The sequence below is a fragment of the Ascaphus truei genome, chromosome 9 (genome assembly GCF_040206685.1).
Source record: "Ascaphus truei isolate aAscTru1 chromosome 9, aAscTru1.hap1, whole genome shotgun sequence".
NCBI classification, from domain to species: Eukaryota; Metazoa; Chordata; class Amphibia; order Anura; family Ascaphidae; genus Ascaphus; species Ascaphus truei.
In genome coordinates, this window is record NC_134491.1 from 4,151,336 (window position 1) to 4,167,237 (window position 15,902).

At 46.4% G+C, this 15,902-nt stretch overlaps 1 protein-coding gene across 15 annotated transcripts in view; it reads left to right on the forward strand.

Annotated features, from left to right (window-relative positions):
- Positions 1–15,902, forward strand: part of CDIN1 (CDAN1 interacting nuclease 1) — a 152,531-nt gene that overhangs the window by 69,796 nt on the left and 66,833 nt on the right. For all 15 annotated transcript variants that reach the window (XR_012803748.1, XM_075613212.1, XM_075613213.1 and 12 more), the window contains 2 exons: positions 4,030–4,095; positions 4,436–4,541. Coding sequence is in view for 14 of the 15 variants with exons in the window: in XM_075613212.1 (XP_075469327.1) it covers positions 4,030–4,095; positions 4,436–4,541 (172 nt within the window). In the remaining variant the exon portion in view is untranslated. The remainder of the gene's footprint in view (positions 1–4,029; positions 4,096–4,435; positions 4,542–15,902) is intronic.

Here is a 15,902-nt window from a genome sequence, read left to right on the forward strand (position 1 = left end):
TCAACAACATGCAAAACAATCGAGCATATATTGTAGCTCTGGAAAAGGGACAATTGGCCATTACTGTATGTATAAATAAAAAATAAAAAAGGTGAAGCAATGTGATTGAATGCAAGGAGAGTAAATTGCCTGCATCCTTCCTGTTTTGAGTGGGTTAATGGACCATTCTCAGATATGCTTGAATGGCGAGATGGGTTCCATTTATCACTGATAATCACTGCCTTAGCCAATCAGAGTCCTCCGCGTCTGAATGTTCCGTGTGTGTGACATATTTTATAGGCAGCTGTGGGGCTTTGTGATCTTAACTGAATGGAGCATTCTGATTGGTTGAATTCACTGGCCTGGATTTATGAGTGCTAAAATCCCTCACTAATCCCTCTGCTGCCATTTAAGACTCGGGTTAAAGAAAGCGCAGCACTGGGACATATTTGTGGTGTTCTAGATGATACTGAATCCAGAATAATCCGCAAGGAATCTCCACACACTGCAGCCTATTACAAATCCAAGATGGCTACCTACTGATGGGGGAAATGGATATCTCAATAATTTTAGATTTGTAATGAATTCTGTATAGTCACTAATGGGGCACATATTTGTTTTTTTACATTGTAATGAGGGCCTGCCAGCCTTTAGTGGAGATACTGTTGCCAGTCACTGGGAATGCTGTGGGTAACGTTTAAGGATGGGGGAAATGGTCGTTACCATGCGTGATGTTGCAAAAGAGCGAGTCGAAGATAATTGATGCTGAACAGGCTATTATTGATTTAGGGCTGAGCAGGAACTGTGTTATCTAATACATTGTATAAACAGCACACTTGCAGGCGTGTAATTAATATTTTATACAATAAGTAGCTGAAAGAAAATGCTTTAATATGTGCTGCAGTATTACTTTCCCTGTCATGAGATAAGAGCCATTATTTGGACCATGTGAGACCCAGTGGGGGAGGCAAGGAAATGCCAGTTGTTGGATCTTTTCTGTATTAACCCTTTCACCAGCAAACATTGATTTATTTAAATCAGTGTTACATACCCAGTAGCTCAGGTTTTTTTGTCACAAGATCACCGCATACGCACCTCGCAGAAAGGGTTAACGGTCAGCATTTCATTCCAATCGAGTGATATGTGCTCAGAACTTTCGATTCACAAATGGTATCATGCCTATGAACATGTTATAAAATCTCAATCAGCCATTTCAAATATGAACTATGATTTAATCCTAAATACAGCAACACATATTTGTGTGTACGGTATACTAACCGGTTACTTTGGCTTTATCATCCTGATCACTGGCTTCATTGTAAAATCATCTAGTGCAGCTGTGGGCAGCTCCAGATCTCAAGGGCCATCACCAGGTCAGGTTTTAAGGAGATCCCTGTTCCAGCGCAGGGGGCTCAATCAGTGGCTTAGTACAGCGGTGCACAAAATGGGGGACGCGCCCCCTAGGAGGGGGGGAGGGGCGGCGAGATTTTTCTGGTGGGGGGGGAGGGGGGCGCGGGAGGTTGCAGAGGTTCCACGCTCTTCCCCAAGGCATTTAAATTAAATGCCCGGGGGATCGCGTGAGGCCTCCCCAACTCAACTTACCTTGATTCAGAAGGCTGCTGTGACGCGTCGCCATTGCACCGCGGTGTCAAATGATGCAGAGATGCCATGTGATGTCACGCCACATGACAGCCGCCATGGCAACGCAGCGTCAAATGGCGCAGTGGGGTCACGTGGTGTGATGTCACTTGACCCCGCGGTGTCATTTGACGCCGGCACGAGGTGAGGGGGCGCAACTCTAATAGTTTGCGCACCCCTGGCTTAGTCAACTGATCACTCCTTCTTTTAGCATGCACCTCACAACTGGAACAATCTTATCAGAGACTCTCACAGCCGCCACCGGCCTAAATTCTTTCTACACTAAGGCTGTCTCACATTTTTATCTGGCCTGTAACATATTATCTTTAACTATTCATGAAATGCCTATAAATATAATGTATAACCCTTTTCATTTAATGTAACCATGTATTGTTGTTATAACGGTGCCCAGGACATACTTGATAACGAGCGGTAACTCTCACTGTATTATTCCTGGTAAAACATTTTATAAATGAATAAATCCCTGTCCCGGGTTGATAGATGGGAAAGCAGGCCACCGGGAACAGCCACCAGGAACCGTCATTCATTTTTATCAAAGGTAGGGCAGAGAGGGCGTTGGGAAGGCAACCCAGCAGGTGTTAAGTTAGAACCTCATAGCCTTCCCTGTTATATAGCCGGGTCATTAGTTAAGGTTGGATGGAGACATACAGCCATGCCTGGAAAAGGTCTCTCCAAAATGTTATAGAGCTCTACTGGGTTTCAAAAGTCAAGGACAATATGTTGTGACATATTGAGGTCTCTCCTGGTCAAAGGATGATGCTGAAAAAGGGGAAGGAAATGGTTTTGTGTGTATGAAGGCTGTATGCGTCATTAATCTCTCAGCTACCAGTGCAGATCAATAGGTATCCAATCATACCAACATTGAATCATAAACAGGGTGTCTGTAGGATCTCACCTTGCAGCGCAGCTTTGGGTCTGATGTTACCTAAAATGCATGGTGTGTGTACCCCACGGATCTGTCCTGGGACCTCTTCTCTTTTCTCGTAACACACTCTCGCTAGGTGACCTTATCACATCTTGCGTTCAAATATCAACTCTAGTCTGATGACACAAATTTAGTTTTTACCTGCACCTTACACCTGCTGTGCTGTCTCTGAATGTCTCTCTGTTACATCATCCTGGATGGCCCTCCGCCGACTCAAACTTAACATTTCAAAGACCGAGTCGCCCATACTTCCTCCCAAGTCTGGCCCTACTGCCCCTTACTGCATTACGATTGGTAGTACTATCGTACACCCAGTATCACAAGCACGCTGCCTAGGGGTCACATTTGACTCCTCACTCACATTCTCCTGTTATATTCACAGTGTAGCTAAAAACCTGTATTTTTCCTCCGTAACTTTACAAAGATACACCATTTCCTCTGTCGCTCTACTGCAGGCCCTTATTCTCTCCCGTCTCGATTATTGTAACCTTCTAATGTGCAGCCTTCCTGCCTCTAACCTGTCTCCCCTATAATCAATCTTAAACGCTCCTGCTAGAATCATTTTACTCTCCGAAATCTGTCTCAGCATCTCTCCTGCAGATATCCCTCTCCTGGCTTCCTATTAAATCCCGTATTACTTACAAAATTCTCTCTTTTAAGGCTATACACTCTTCTGCCCCTCCTTACATCTCAGCCCTAATTTCTCGCTACACACCTGCCGGGCTCTTGCATTCTGTTCAAAGACGTCTTCTCTCTACCCCCTTTTATATCTAAAGTCCTCTCCCGCCTAAAACCTTTCTCCCTCACTGCCCCACACCTCTAGAATGCCCTTCCCCTCAATATCTGATCGGCACCCTCCCTCTCCACCTTTAAACACACCTCTTTAAGAAAGCCTATTGGTAGCTCCGCTGGCTGATACTCTACACCTCATATGCACTGACCTTTACCCCTTGCAGACGCACTTATCAGAACGCCTTCCTACTGTCTTTGGAAGTCCTCCCCACTTACCACTTAGATTGTAAGCTCCTCGGGGTAGGGCCTCCTTTTCCTAATGTTACTTTTTTTGTCTTAAGCGCTTTTCCCCATTGTGTGTTATATTATTATGCCACGTGTATTGCTGCTGTGAAGCGCTATGTACATGGATGGCGCTATATAATAAAGATATACATACATACAACCTTATGGTGCAAGTGAGATGCTTTAAAAGGAGAAAGTGTAGGGGAGACCACTGTCCTTTCAATTAGTATCTTCTTTTTTGTGTTAACGATTGCCTGCCTCGATAAATAATTTAGCATGAGTCTGTTGAGACAAACTGTAAATAACTAGTTGACATGCTCTGTAGTGTTTGGGTGATACCCGGTGATGGGGAATGTTCTTATTTAGATACTATAGCGAAAGCCTTAGTTTTATGGACGAAATGTGTTGTGTTATTCTGTATCACCAGTGGAAAATGTTTTTCTTTGCAGATGAAGATCAGCTGCGTATCAAGGGCTACGATAAGACGCCAGACTTCATTCTCGAAGTGCCAGTCGGTGAGTCTGTCGGGATCATGCTGTTGGCTTGTTACCAGTCAGGGCACAAGCATAGGAACTCAGAAACTGACCAATGAAGAAACCCGTTAAGCCCACATACCGTAACAACCGACCATTTGTACCAGATGGAGATCTCAATTGTGTCCCTTTACTGTATTTTGTTTGGCTGATGTGCATCAAAGTCACTACCGGTTGACACATATTAGCAGTGGAAGGTGCCTCCATGTTTTTTACTTTCCTGTATTCAGGCATAATGCAAGAAAAGGCCGTTCCTAGTAAGGCTGATAGCGTACATGTAAACGCCCTGATCTTTAGGTAAGGCTGATGCTTTGTCTTCCAGCTGTCGATGGACATGTCATACACTGGATTGAAAGCAAAGCCTCCTTTGGAGATGAGACCAGTCACCGCACTTACCTACAAGACCAGTTCTGGAGCTATTGGAATAGGTAAGTCTCTGCGGCACATTTATCTCACCTTACCCAGTGTCCTACTGGAAGTCCTGCGAAGCGCAATGTGAAAGTGCTTCAGTTTATACTGTCATGTTCGTGTGCAATACAAATGTAATTAATAATGGTGTTTTGCAAAGCAGTTAATGAAGAGCTGGCTGTGAAATATGGATTCATCTTCAAACCATTGCACTAATTGTTATATCCCCTTGTGTTAGAACAAAGCTATCAGAAAACACAATATCACTTCAAAGTTTTTTTTTCAATCACAAGTTCACTGATCATCGTCAGATTTTGTTAAGGATGTTTTGGAAATAATGTTTTCATTTTAAAGCAGCAGTCCAAGCTGCCACTTTTTTTTAAATTTTAATTTATTTTTTTCTCTTTAATATGTGCATCAATACAATCCACACAATGGTAAGTAATTAGCTAAGTTGCCGATCGAGCCGTTCTCCTGTGATCGATCATTGAAGATTCAGCTCAGGGGTTCACTAAATGGCTGCAGAGAAGTATTGTGCAGTCAGTGCAATGCATTTGCATATTAATATAACAAAGTTCTGTGGGGAAGATCATGTGACCAGGCAGTCACTAAATACAATTGGTGCACTGCTAGAGAGAGGGCAGGGTTCAAAAAGAGGTGTGCCAGAGCCTGTTTCAGAAGAGGAAGGGGATGTGACATGGTAAATTGTTGGTATAAAAACATGTATTAAAAATGTAATTGTATTAAAAAAATGTTACAAGTATTTTCTCATAGTACAAAACTGATTTCTTAAAAAGGATATTGTTGAGACTGCAGCTTTAACATGAGTCCGCTGCACAACCGACAGGACCCTTGCCAAGACTGTTATTGTTTTCATATAAGTGGCTGATGCTGTTATTGCTGATAGGTAATGTCTCTGCGCATTGGCATAAGGAAAACTTCATTTGTGGTAATTAAGAGCACTCCAGCGTTTTCACGACACTATTGATGAGAGAATGGGCATTGGAAGTATCACAAAGGGCTGTTGTGGGTTTGTCATGCAGGTGCTTTAAATACTGGTCAGTACAACCAGACTAGCTGATCACTGCATGTGCCCCAGTCTCCCTCTATCGCAGTGCTCGGCTCACACTCTGCACGCCCTTTAATAACACTTTTTTAAAGATATTATTTCAATATAAATATTGTGCTTGTTTTAAGGTTGATGGTGTATGACAAATACAGAAAGAGAGCGTTTCACTTCCATATAAACCTGCAGCCTTTGCTTAATGCCCAAACCTCTCTGACTGCGGCAGGAATGAGGTTTGTGCAATCAGAGCTCTGCTTTGAAATGGGTTTTATTTAGCTTCTCACTTGTGACTATAACTTCCAATTTGATTGTGTTCACATAGTGATGGGGAGGAGCAGGACTGATTCCCCAATGAGGAATTCATTTCCCACATGTTCAAAAAATTCAGGGGAATTGATCAAGAAAAGCTGTCTGTTTGTAATGTAAATGTACGTCCTCCTTGGGATTTTAAGTATTCCAGTGCTCTGATTTCCTCGGTCTCCTATCTCTCTCTTTTTCTTTTTTTTACTGAGCCGCAGGTCACTGCAATAAGGCTGGGGAGTAACTAAGCCTGGAAATGCTTTTGACCTGCCTTTGCTTCACAGGTTTTCTAGGTGTGGCAGATCAAAACTTCACAATCTCCACCTTTGCATTCCTGTTTATACATTCTATCTTTGAATATTCTGCAAGCACCGTGTGCGCGTGCCCGGTCTGAAGAATGGACATAGCACAACGAGATTGGTGCATTCAACATGGCATATTATAATCAGGAACAAAATATATATGGAAGCTGGGCACTTCTGTACAAGAGCTTACTGACAGCCAACATTTCGGTTGACACAGACCTTCATCAGGGCTCTGACAGTTTGTATGGGGCCCAGGATAGGGTATTGACCTTGGGCCACGGTTTGTTGAGCTGGAGGATGGGAAGGGTGGGACGTGATGCCCAACTTCTGCTTAGTTGCTAATATTCTGAATGTTTTTGAGGGAAACCATTGAGGAAGTTAGTGCGGTGCCAGAGAACATGAGCTCTACACGCGTCATAGATTACATATAAATAATAGTAATCGTACTAGCCGTAGGGAAAAAACATAATTTATCAAATATATATCTCTGGCTAATTTACCCTGTGTTATTCTCCATCACCCTCTGCACCCCACCACATGTCACTCTCCCCCTGTACATATAACTTACACAGCTTCACAGAGACACGGTGTGTGGGGGAGGGATAGAGAGAGGCACGTGCGCGGGGGAGGGATAGAGAGAGAGAGACACGTGCGCGGGGAGGGATAGAGAGAGAGAGACACGTGCGCGGGGGAGGGATAGAGAGAGAGAGACACGTGCGCGGGGGAGGGATAGAGAGAGACACGTGCGCGGGGGAGGGATAGAGAGATTGACAGTGCGTGGGGGAGGGATAGAGAGAGAGACACGTGCGCGGGGGAGGGATAGAGAGAGACACGTGCGCGGGGGAGGGATAGAGAGATTGACAGTCCGTGGGGGAGGGATAGAGAGAGAGGCGCGGGGGAGGGATAGAGAGAGAGACACGGTGCGTGGGGGGAGGGATAGAGAGACGTGCGCGGGGAAGGAATAGAGAGAGACACGTGCGTGGGGGAGGATTAGAGAGAGAGAGACGGTGCGCGGGGGAGAGGTAGAGAGACACGGTGCGCGGGGGGAGGGATAGAGAGAGACACGGTGCGCGGGGGAGAGGTAGAGAGACACGGTGTGTGGGGGAGAGGTAGAGAGACACGGTGTGTGGGGGAGGGATAGAGAGAGACACGGTGTGTGGGGAGGGATAGAGAGAGACACGGTGCGCGGGGGAGAGGTAGAGAGACACGTGTGGGGGGGGATAGAGAGACGTGCGCGGGGGAGGGATAGAGACACGGTGCGTGGGGGAGGGATAGAGAGAGACACGTGAGCGGGGGAGGGATAGAGAGAGAGACGTGCGTGGGGGAGGGATAGAGAGAGACACGTGCGCAGGGGAGGGATAGAGAGAGACACGTGCGCGGGGAGGGATAGAGAGAGACACGTGCGCGGGGGAGGGATAGAGACAATGCGTGGGGGGGGGATAGAGAAAGACATGGTGCGTGGGGGAGGGATAGGGAGAGACACGGTGCGTGGGGGAGGGATAGAGAGAGACACGTGCGCGGGGGAGGGATAGAGAGAGACACGTGCGTGGGGGAGGGATAGAGAGAGACACGGTGCGCGGGGGAGGGATAGAGACAATGCGTGGGGGGGGATAGAGACAATGCGTGGGGGGGGATAGAGAAAGACATGGTGCGTGGGGGAGGGATAGGGAGAGACACGGTGCGTGTGGGAGGGATAGAGAGAGACACGTGCGCAGGGGAGGGATAGAGACACAATGCGTGGGGGGGGATAGAGAGAGACACGGTGCGCGTGGGAGGGATAGAGAGACGTACGTGGGGGGGATAGAGAGAGACACAGTGTTTGGGGGGGATAGAAAGACGTGTGCGGGAGGGATGGAGAAACACGGTGCGCGAGAGCAGGGATAGAGAGACAGTGCGTGGGGGAGGCAATAAGAGAGACACGGTGTGCAGGGGAGGGATAGAGAGACTACGTGGGGAAGGGATAGAGACATGATACATGGGGGAGTGATAGAGAGACGGTGCTTGGGGGAGGCATAGAGAGAGACACGGGCGTGCGAGAGAGAGAGAGACGGTGCGTGGGTGAGGGATAGAGAGACGGTGCGTGGGGGACGGAGAGACGGTGCGTGGGGGACAGAGAGACAGTGGTGGGGGGGGCGAGACTGAGTGGAGGAGGGGGAGAGACGGTGAGTGGAGGAGCGGCAGATACACGGCTATACTGTGGTGGAGGGGAGAGACGGTGAGTGAAGGAGGGAGAGAGATGCATGGTGAATGGGGGAGGTGAGAGATACACAGCGAGTGGGCGAGGGAAGAGATACACGGTGAGTGGGCGAGGGGAGAGATACACAGCGAGTGAGCGAGGGGAGAGTTATGCGGTGAGTGGGCCACGGGAGAGATATACGGTGAGTGGGGGAGGGGATAGATACACGGTGAGTGGGGGAGGGGAGAGATATACAGTGTGTGGGGGAGATACACTGGGTGGGGGAGGGGGGGAGATACACTGGGTGGGGGAGGGGGAGAGATACACGGTGGGTGGGGGAGGGGAGATACACGGTGAGTGGGGGAGATACACACGGTAGGTGAGGGAGGGGGAGAGATGCACGGTGGGTGGGGGAGGGGAGATACACGGTGAGTGGGGGAGATACACACGGTAGGTGAGGGAGGGGGAGAGATGCACGGTGGGTGGGGGAGGGGAGATACACGGTGAGTGGGGGAGATACACACGGTAGGTGAGGGAGGGGGAGAGATGCACGGTGGGTGGGGGAGGGGAGAGACTGTTGCCTATTCAGGTCCTGCACAGAGCCGCAGAGGATGAGGCAGGGAGGAAGCAGTCCGAGCTGTGCAGTTTGAAGCTCCTATAGGAGCAGACAGGGGTAGGAATGTTCAGCCTCACTGGCTATCCCTGGTTGAGTGACAGGCTGCTAAGCCTATCACAGAGGAGGTAGGACAAGCATCCTCATTACTTTATGCTTAGTCCATAGACACTGGAGGCGCGCTGAGACTGAGGGAAAGCGGTGCTTTCCCTGGCCTTAGATCGCACGCCATCCGTGGGCGTGTCTGGGGGGGCGGGCCCGTGACGTCACGGAGCTGGTTTGCCCTCATCCGTGAGCGCCGAAACTAAAGATTTGGTAAGACACACGCTTCCGCAAGCGTGCGCGAGCCCCTGTTAAAGCCGCTCTCATTGTGGCTGCAGGGGCTCACTGGTAAGCATGCGCGCGCCTCAGCACGGGTCAGCGCCGCTCCCTGCACCATGTCCGAGGCCTTACTCCTTTTCTTCTGTTGGGGCCCTACTTTCTCTGCTGGCTGGTGCCCCGGAGCTGCCGGGCTCGGGACCCTTTCCCCGCTTTTGCCTCCCTGTCGGCAGCCCTGATTATAATCCGTTTGATTATTCTACGGATAACATTATGCCATCTTGAATGTACCAACCTCGTTATTTATTTATTTATCAAGTGTTTTACCAGGAAGTAATACATTGAGAGTTACCTCTCGTTTCCAGCATGTCCTGGGCACAGAGTTATAACAGTACATGGTTATATACATGTTGTGTTGTGTCCGTTCTTCAGTTGTACACCTGTGTAAACATTGTTGCAGTTTAGATGATAAAATCAAACCGCGCTCATGCTTCCTAAAAGGATCTTGAAGTAGATCTGCTCTCCCCTCTTGCTGCTGCTGTGATGTGAAGGCGCACCTCCTCCACCAATAACCGTCGTGGGAAGGCTCCAAACGCCAGGTGTCAATGAAAAATAAACACAGAAGTGCACCAACGGGCCAAGATTTATATAATAACAATAAAATAAATAACATGTAAAAACTTACGTATAGGAATATATAGGTCCAGTAGATCAGTGCTCAGGTATCAGTTCCAGTGGGTTCCTAGGCGCAGGGGGTAAGTGCTGAGGCTCACAGATCAGTCCCGCGCGTTGGGGCTGGCTGGCTCTGCACTACTCTGTTGTTACTTCCGGGTTGCGGCTTCTCGCAGGACCCGTGTATAGTAGTCCACCACAATCGCCGGTATTCCAACACACATCCCACTCGAGCGAGCAGAAGGAAATGTCTCTAACTTCTTGTGGGAGGGCTGGAACTTGTTCAACCAAAGGCCTGGATACCAGTGTGAACTCCGCTACGCGTTTCACACAATTCAGTGCTTCATCAGGCGGTGTTTAGGACACCTACAGGGGGGCCTTTTATACAGTCACTCCAAGATGCAAATTAAATAAATAAATAATGTGTATAACGGGCACTATGAGTGCAATGTAGCAGCAGGATTGAGAGAGTGTATAAACACTCATCTAGGGATATTGGTATATCATACAGATAGGTGTATAGTTCCATAAGTACATAATAAGGTATATACAAAATAAATTAATCAATGAATAAACTTTTTAAGGGAGTGCTAAGTTAATGCACTGCTGAAGGCCACCCATGTAAGTGATAAAAACATGGTTGGTCAGGCAATAATACAATAATATCACAAGACCACAATTGATCGCAATAATAAATACAATACTATATATAGAAGATCTAAAGTGAAAAAAGAAAAAAAGCTGGGGGGGCTATAATAAAAAGAAAAAAGGGGAGGAGAAAAGAGGTAGGGGAGGAAAAAGAATATGGAATGGGAAGGGAGGAGAGGGGGAAAGGGGAAGGGGGGTGGGGTAAGGAGGGGAAAAGGGGGGGAAGGGAGGAGAGGGGGGAAAAGGGAATTGGGAAGGGAAGGAGGGTGGAAAAAAGAGAGAGATTTGATACAAGGAAAATAAAAATAAGGGAGGGATTTATGAATACATAAATGAGCGGAGGGAAGGAAAGGAGAAAAACTAGGTGGTCACAGTACAAACACTATTGCCCATCTATCTTAGAAAAGGTGTGAGTTCAATATAGTCATTGAGACCTCCCTGGTATTTTGACTGCAGTGTAAAGATCCAAAATTGCTCTCTTTTGGCAATTTGTAGATCTCTATCTGCTGCTCTTGTATCACCCACAATCCTCTCAACTCCCATATATTGTACACCCATCGTACTACAATTATGTACATCTTTAAAATGGGCCAGGAGGTGAGTGAGGGGTTTGGAGGTGACTTCTAATTTGGGAATATTAGTAATATTACGTAGGTGCTTCATGATGCGCAGCTTCAAATTTCGTTTAGTTCTGCCCACGTATTGCAGTCCGCAACTACACTGCAGTATATATACTACATACGTGGACAGACAATCAATGTAACTCGAAATTTTGTAATTAAGCCCTGTAACATGAGATTTGAAAGATTTGTGCGTTAGCATCTTGGGGCAAATCTTGCACCTGGCGCATCTATGATTTCCCACTACTCCTAATGTATCCCTTAGATCTCTTTTATTGGTTTGTCTGTGCCCTTTAGCAAACTGGGGGCAAGAATAGTTTTAAGGGTTTGTGCTTTTTTTTTTTTTTTTAAACAATAGGTGTTTTTTTTGCAAGAAAGTTTTTTAAAATAGGATCCATAAGTAAAATATGCCAATTGTTGCAGTTTACTGCAGACTTCATGCATCCTCCACTGCTTACCTCTTCTGCAGAAATGGTGTTAACTCCTTCAGTGCCACACTGGCCTCCGAAGCATTGCTTTTCATTGAAGGAGTTCAAGCAAAATGGTACAGTATTTCTGCTTTTTCATCCTGTTTAGTGATGTGGAGACCACAGAGCACTTTGTGTTGGTGCCAATTACAAAATGCTAACGTAAGTGTGGATACACTGGTATTTGTCAGGTGTTCTGACCCTGGATGGGCACTGGGGGATTGCGGAGGATCCTGTCTACAGCACTGGCTCATCAGTGAGCCCAGGTGACTGCAGCAAGAGATTGGGTTCAAATCTAAACACAGAGGAACAGTGCACACTCCTGTTACAGTCCTTCACCGAGAGATTTGTGGATGCATAGCACAGTCTCCCGGCAGAGGTGATGGGAGTGCAGGAGGAGAGGCATAAGGAGGTCAGAAATCAAGGTGGAAACACGCGGCGGACAGCAAAGGCGGCGATGAGTGGAGTCGTTGCGGGGGGTTCCTTCGTCGGCAATGGGTCCCCATGCAGCACCGAAGGACTCAGCGCGGGGGCAGTGGATGCTAGGGCCTGAGGTATGGCTCGAGGGGGGGTAAGACCACAATGTAAAATGGCCGGTCTCCACAACATGCTGCAGCAGCGGGGCGGACCACTCAATGAAAAAGCAGATGGCCCCCATGAAGAACATAGGGGTCATTAATCTGTTGGATCACCAGGAGAATGCTAAGCCCATCCGAGAAGGGGAGAGGAGGGAGGCTAAGGGTTAGTGATCAAGGGGAATGGTGAAGGTTATGCTAGGAGGCGCAGGAGCGAGGGGGGTTAGGTGTTAAAGGGATTCATTTTACACGGAGGGGTAATAAAGGCCCATAGTTGGGGAGGACTCTTAGGACTAGCTGGTATCTGGAGGAGCGAGTTTCTAAAGTAAGGGCACGTAGAGTAATCATAACGGCCATCCCAAAAGGGCAGCACAGGAGGGGGACGATATAAATCCCAGATTTTTAGGACAGAGAGGCTACAATATATCAAGGATTTTAACACACCAGCAGAACGGAATGTATATACACAGTGGAGGAGGATAGGTAGAGGTTAGAGTTAGGCTGGGCGAGAGGCAATACCGCGGCTGTCAGGTGAAAATAGAGACTAGGTTTAGGAAGTTCAACTTGTGAGCCCATCTAGGGCCTAGTTAGGATGTAATACAGGGCTATAATGAGACTATAGGATGGGCGGGGAAGTTCCTTCTTCATGGGCTTCACATCATGGGTAATTAGATAATAAAATAAAAGATACATTAGATCCTAGAGTCTAGAGGGTTTTTGATTAAGAAATTAGAATTTTCTAAGGTTTGGACCATGATGTTAGTAGTAATGGGTAGTCTCAGATGGCTGGGTGGAGGTAGTTGTAAGGTTGAAATTCACGGTTGGTATACATAAGATTTGCATTCTTTGTAATGTTCATTATGGGTTTTTATGCCTAGGTAATAATATTAGTCCGTTATATTGGAAGTTATGTTATGAGTTATAATGCTGGGTATGGTACAGGAGCTGCCCTGCTCGAGCTGTCTTCACACTCCATCCAGTTGATGTGGGGGGTAGCCCCCTCATCACAAACAAAGTCCCTTGGGACGCTGGACACTCTGTGTCTGGATCCTTGGGTCCTGTTATGTCAGGGTCCGGGGAAGAGTCTTTCCTCAAGGGCATATTGTCCAGGTCTCCATTGACCTTTAAAGACCCGGTTAGAGTGTTTCTGTTTCCCTGTCCTTCCCGTTTGTTTGGTTCCCCCTCCAGGCTTGTCGGATTGGTCAAACAAAAAGTCAGAAATGGCGCTATCTATATTAGACTATAAAAGGAAAAAAGCGGAAGTTATTCTTCTACAAGAGACCCATTTCAGTTCGACAAGTCACCCGAAATACTTTGACAAGTAATATAAGCAGTGGTACCTCTCATCTGCTTGTCTTAAAAAAAAAAACAGGAGTAGCAATATTGCTTAACAATAGATTTCCATTTGTCACGGAACAGGTCAAAAGAGATAGGGATGGGAAGTTTCTCATATTAGTAGGTAAGCTACAGGGACAATATTTAACTCTGGCCACCATTTATGCCCCCTGTGAACACGATCCCAAATGTTTTATGTATTTCTTCACTACGCTAGACAGGATAGCAAAAGGTTACACAATAATAGGGGGAGACTTTAATCTGGTACTAGACCTTGAACTGAGTAGTTCGGCCCATTCCAAAAAAAGAAAAACACTGATAAATTCCTTCGTAGTCTTCGAGACAGTCAATTAGCAGATATCTGGAGGGAGCTCCACCCGAGACACGGGTTTTACTTTCTATTCACACACCCATGAAAGCTATAGCAGAATAGACTACTTCTTTGTCTCAAACAGACTGGTCCCGAAGATCTCCGAAACTCTGATCCATGATATTTCATGGTCAGATCACACACCGATAGAACTAAGGTGCTCACAAATTAATCTAGACACACCAGGAGCAAACTGGAAGTTAAATGAGTCAATTATTTAAATCCCAGAGGTATCCCAGAATCTCAAAGTGGAAATAGAACAATTTTTCAGAATCAATATGGAAGGTGTAGAGTCACGTCTTACACTTTGGGAAGCTCATAAGTCAACACTAAGGGGTACTCATCAATATAGCTGTAGGACGCTAAAAGCAAAGAGAAGCTAAATTGACCAAGTTAAGGGCCAAACTGCAAGAACTCTTTGACTTGCATAAACAAACTAGAAGAGCAGATATCCTAAAAGAATTAAAAATGTAAGGCTAGAGCTAAATCTGTTACTTACCTCCCAGGCAGATCAATCCCATAGTTGGTCAAAGAGGAAAAGCTAACAAGCCAGATAACATGCTGGCCCATAAAATTCGGAACAGAATGCCCAATTATAATATACATACGATTCGCAGAAAAGATGGAGTTATGACCTCCAACCCGAAGCTAATTGTTAAAGAATTAAAAAATTACTATGAAGAATTATATGAAGGGAAGAAAGTCTCCCAATGAGCTAAAACGGAGGTGGCCTTAAGGGAGTTCTTAAGAGATTCAGATCTCCTGAGGCAGGGCAGGGAGGAGAGAGAGCAATTGCAGAGAGAGTTTTCTATTGAAGAGGTGTTAGAGGTGATTAAAGATTTGAAGCCCTCTAAAGCCCAAGGCCCTGATGATTTTTCCAATCTGTACTACAAAAAAAATGACAAATTATTATCTCCCCATTTGCTGAGGATGTACTATGCAGTGCTGGCAGGAGGCTTCAGGCTTCTGTCTCCTTGAAGCTACAGACCAATCTCACTAATAAATACAGACATTAAAATGTATTCCAAATTATTAACTAACAGATTGAGTCATATCCTACCCAGACTGGTCCATCCAGACCAGGTGGGCTTTATAACAGGCAGGCGACTGACAACACCAGACATATAATCGATTTGATCGAATTAGCTAACAACTAAAAAGTACCTACAATTGTGTTGAGTTTAGACTCCGAAAAAGCCTGTGATAGGATAGACTGGTCTTACCTTGAAGCCACGCTGAGGGCATTAGGGTTCGGGGGTAGAATTTTAAAGGTGATCCCAGCTCTGTATACCATTCCGACAGCAAAGGTTTTACATCAGGGCTTCCCATCAGAGCTCTTTCCAGTTAAGAGTGGTACAAGACAGGGTTGCCCGATCTCGCCATTGCTGTTCGCATTATGCATGGAACTCCTGGCAGCTCGCTTACGAGGAACCCGGATATCATGTGTCTACAAATGTGAACCTACCTAAAGAAACGGACTGATATCCTTAAATGTTAACTTTAATTGGCAACCCAACGCGATTAAATACCTGGGGGTTCACATTACGAATAGATACCAGACTTTGTATGGGGCGAATTACCCTAAACTGCTACAAACTCTAAAAGGCTATCTGGGGCGGTTGTCAACCTACAGTATATCTTGATTGGGTAGAATATTCTGTTAAAATGAATCTTCTACCTCACCTCTTTTATTTATTTCAAACCCTGCCAGTGCCGGTAGTGCGGGGGGATGTTCACTCCATGCAGACGCCAATATCTAATTTTTATGGAAAGGCAAAACTCCGAGAATTAGAAACATGCTTCTTTAGAGGTCGATTCTGTGCAGGGGGCTGGCAGTACCTTGCTTGCCATCATACTTTCAGGCGGCCCAATTATGACAAATTTAGCAGTGGCACACAGACCCCACGGCTAAATGA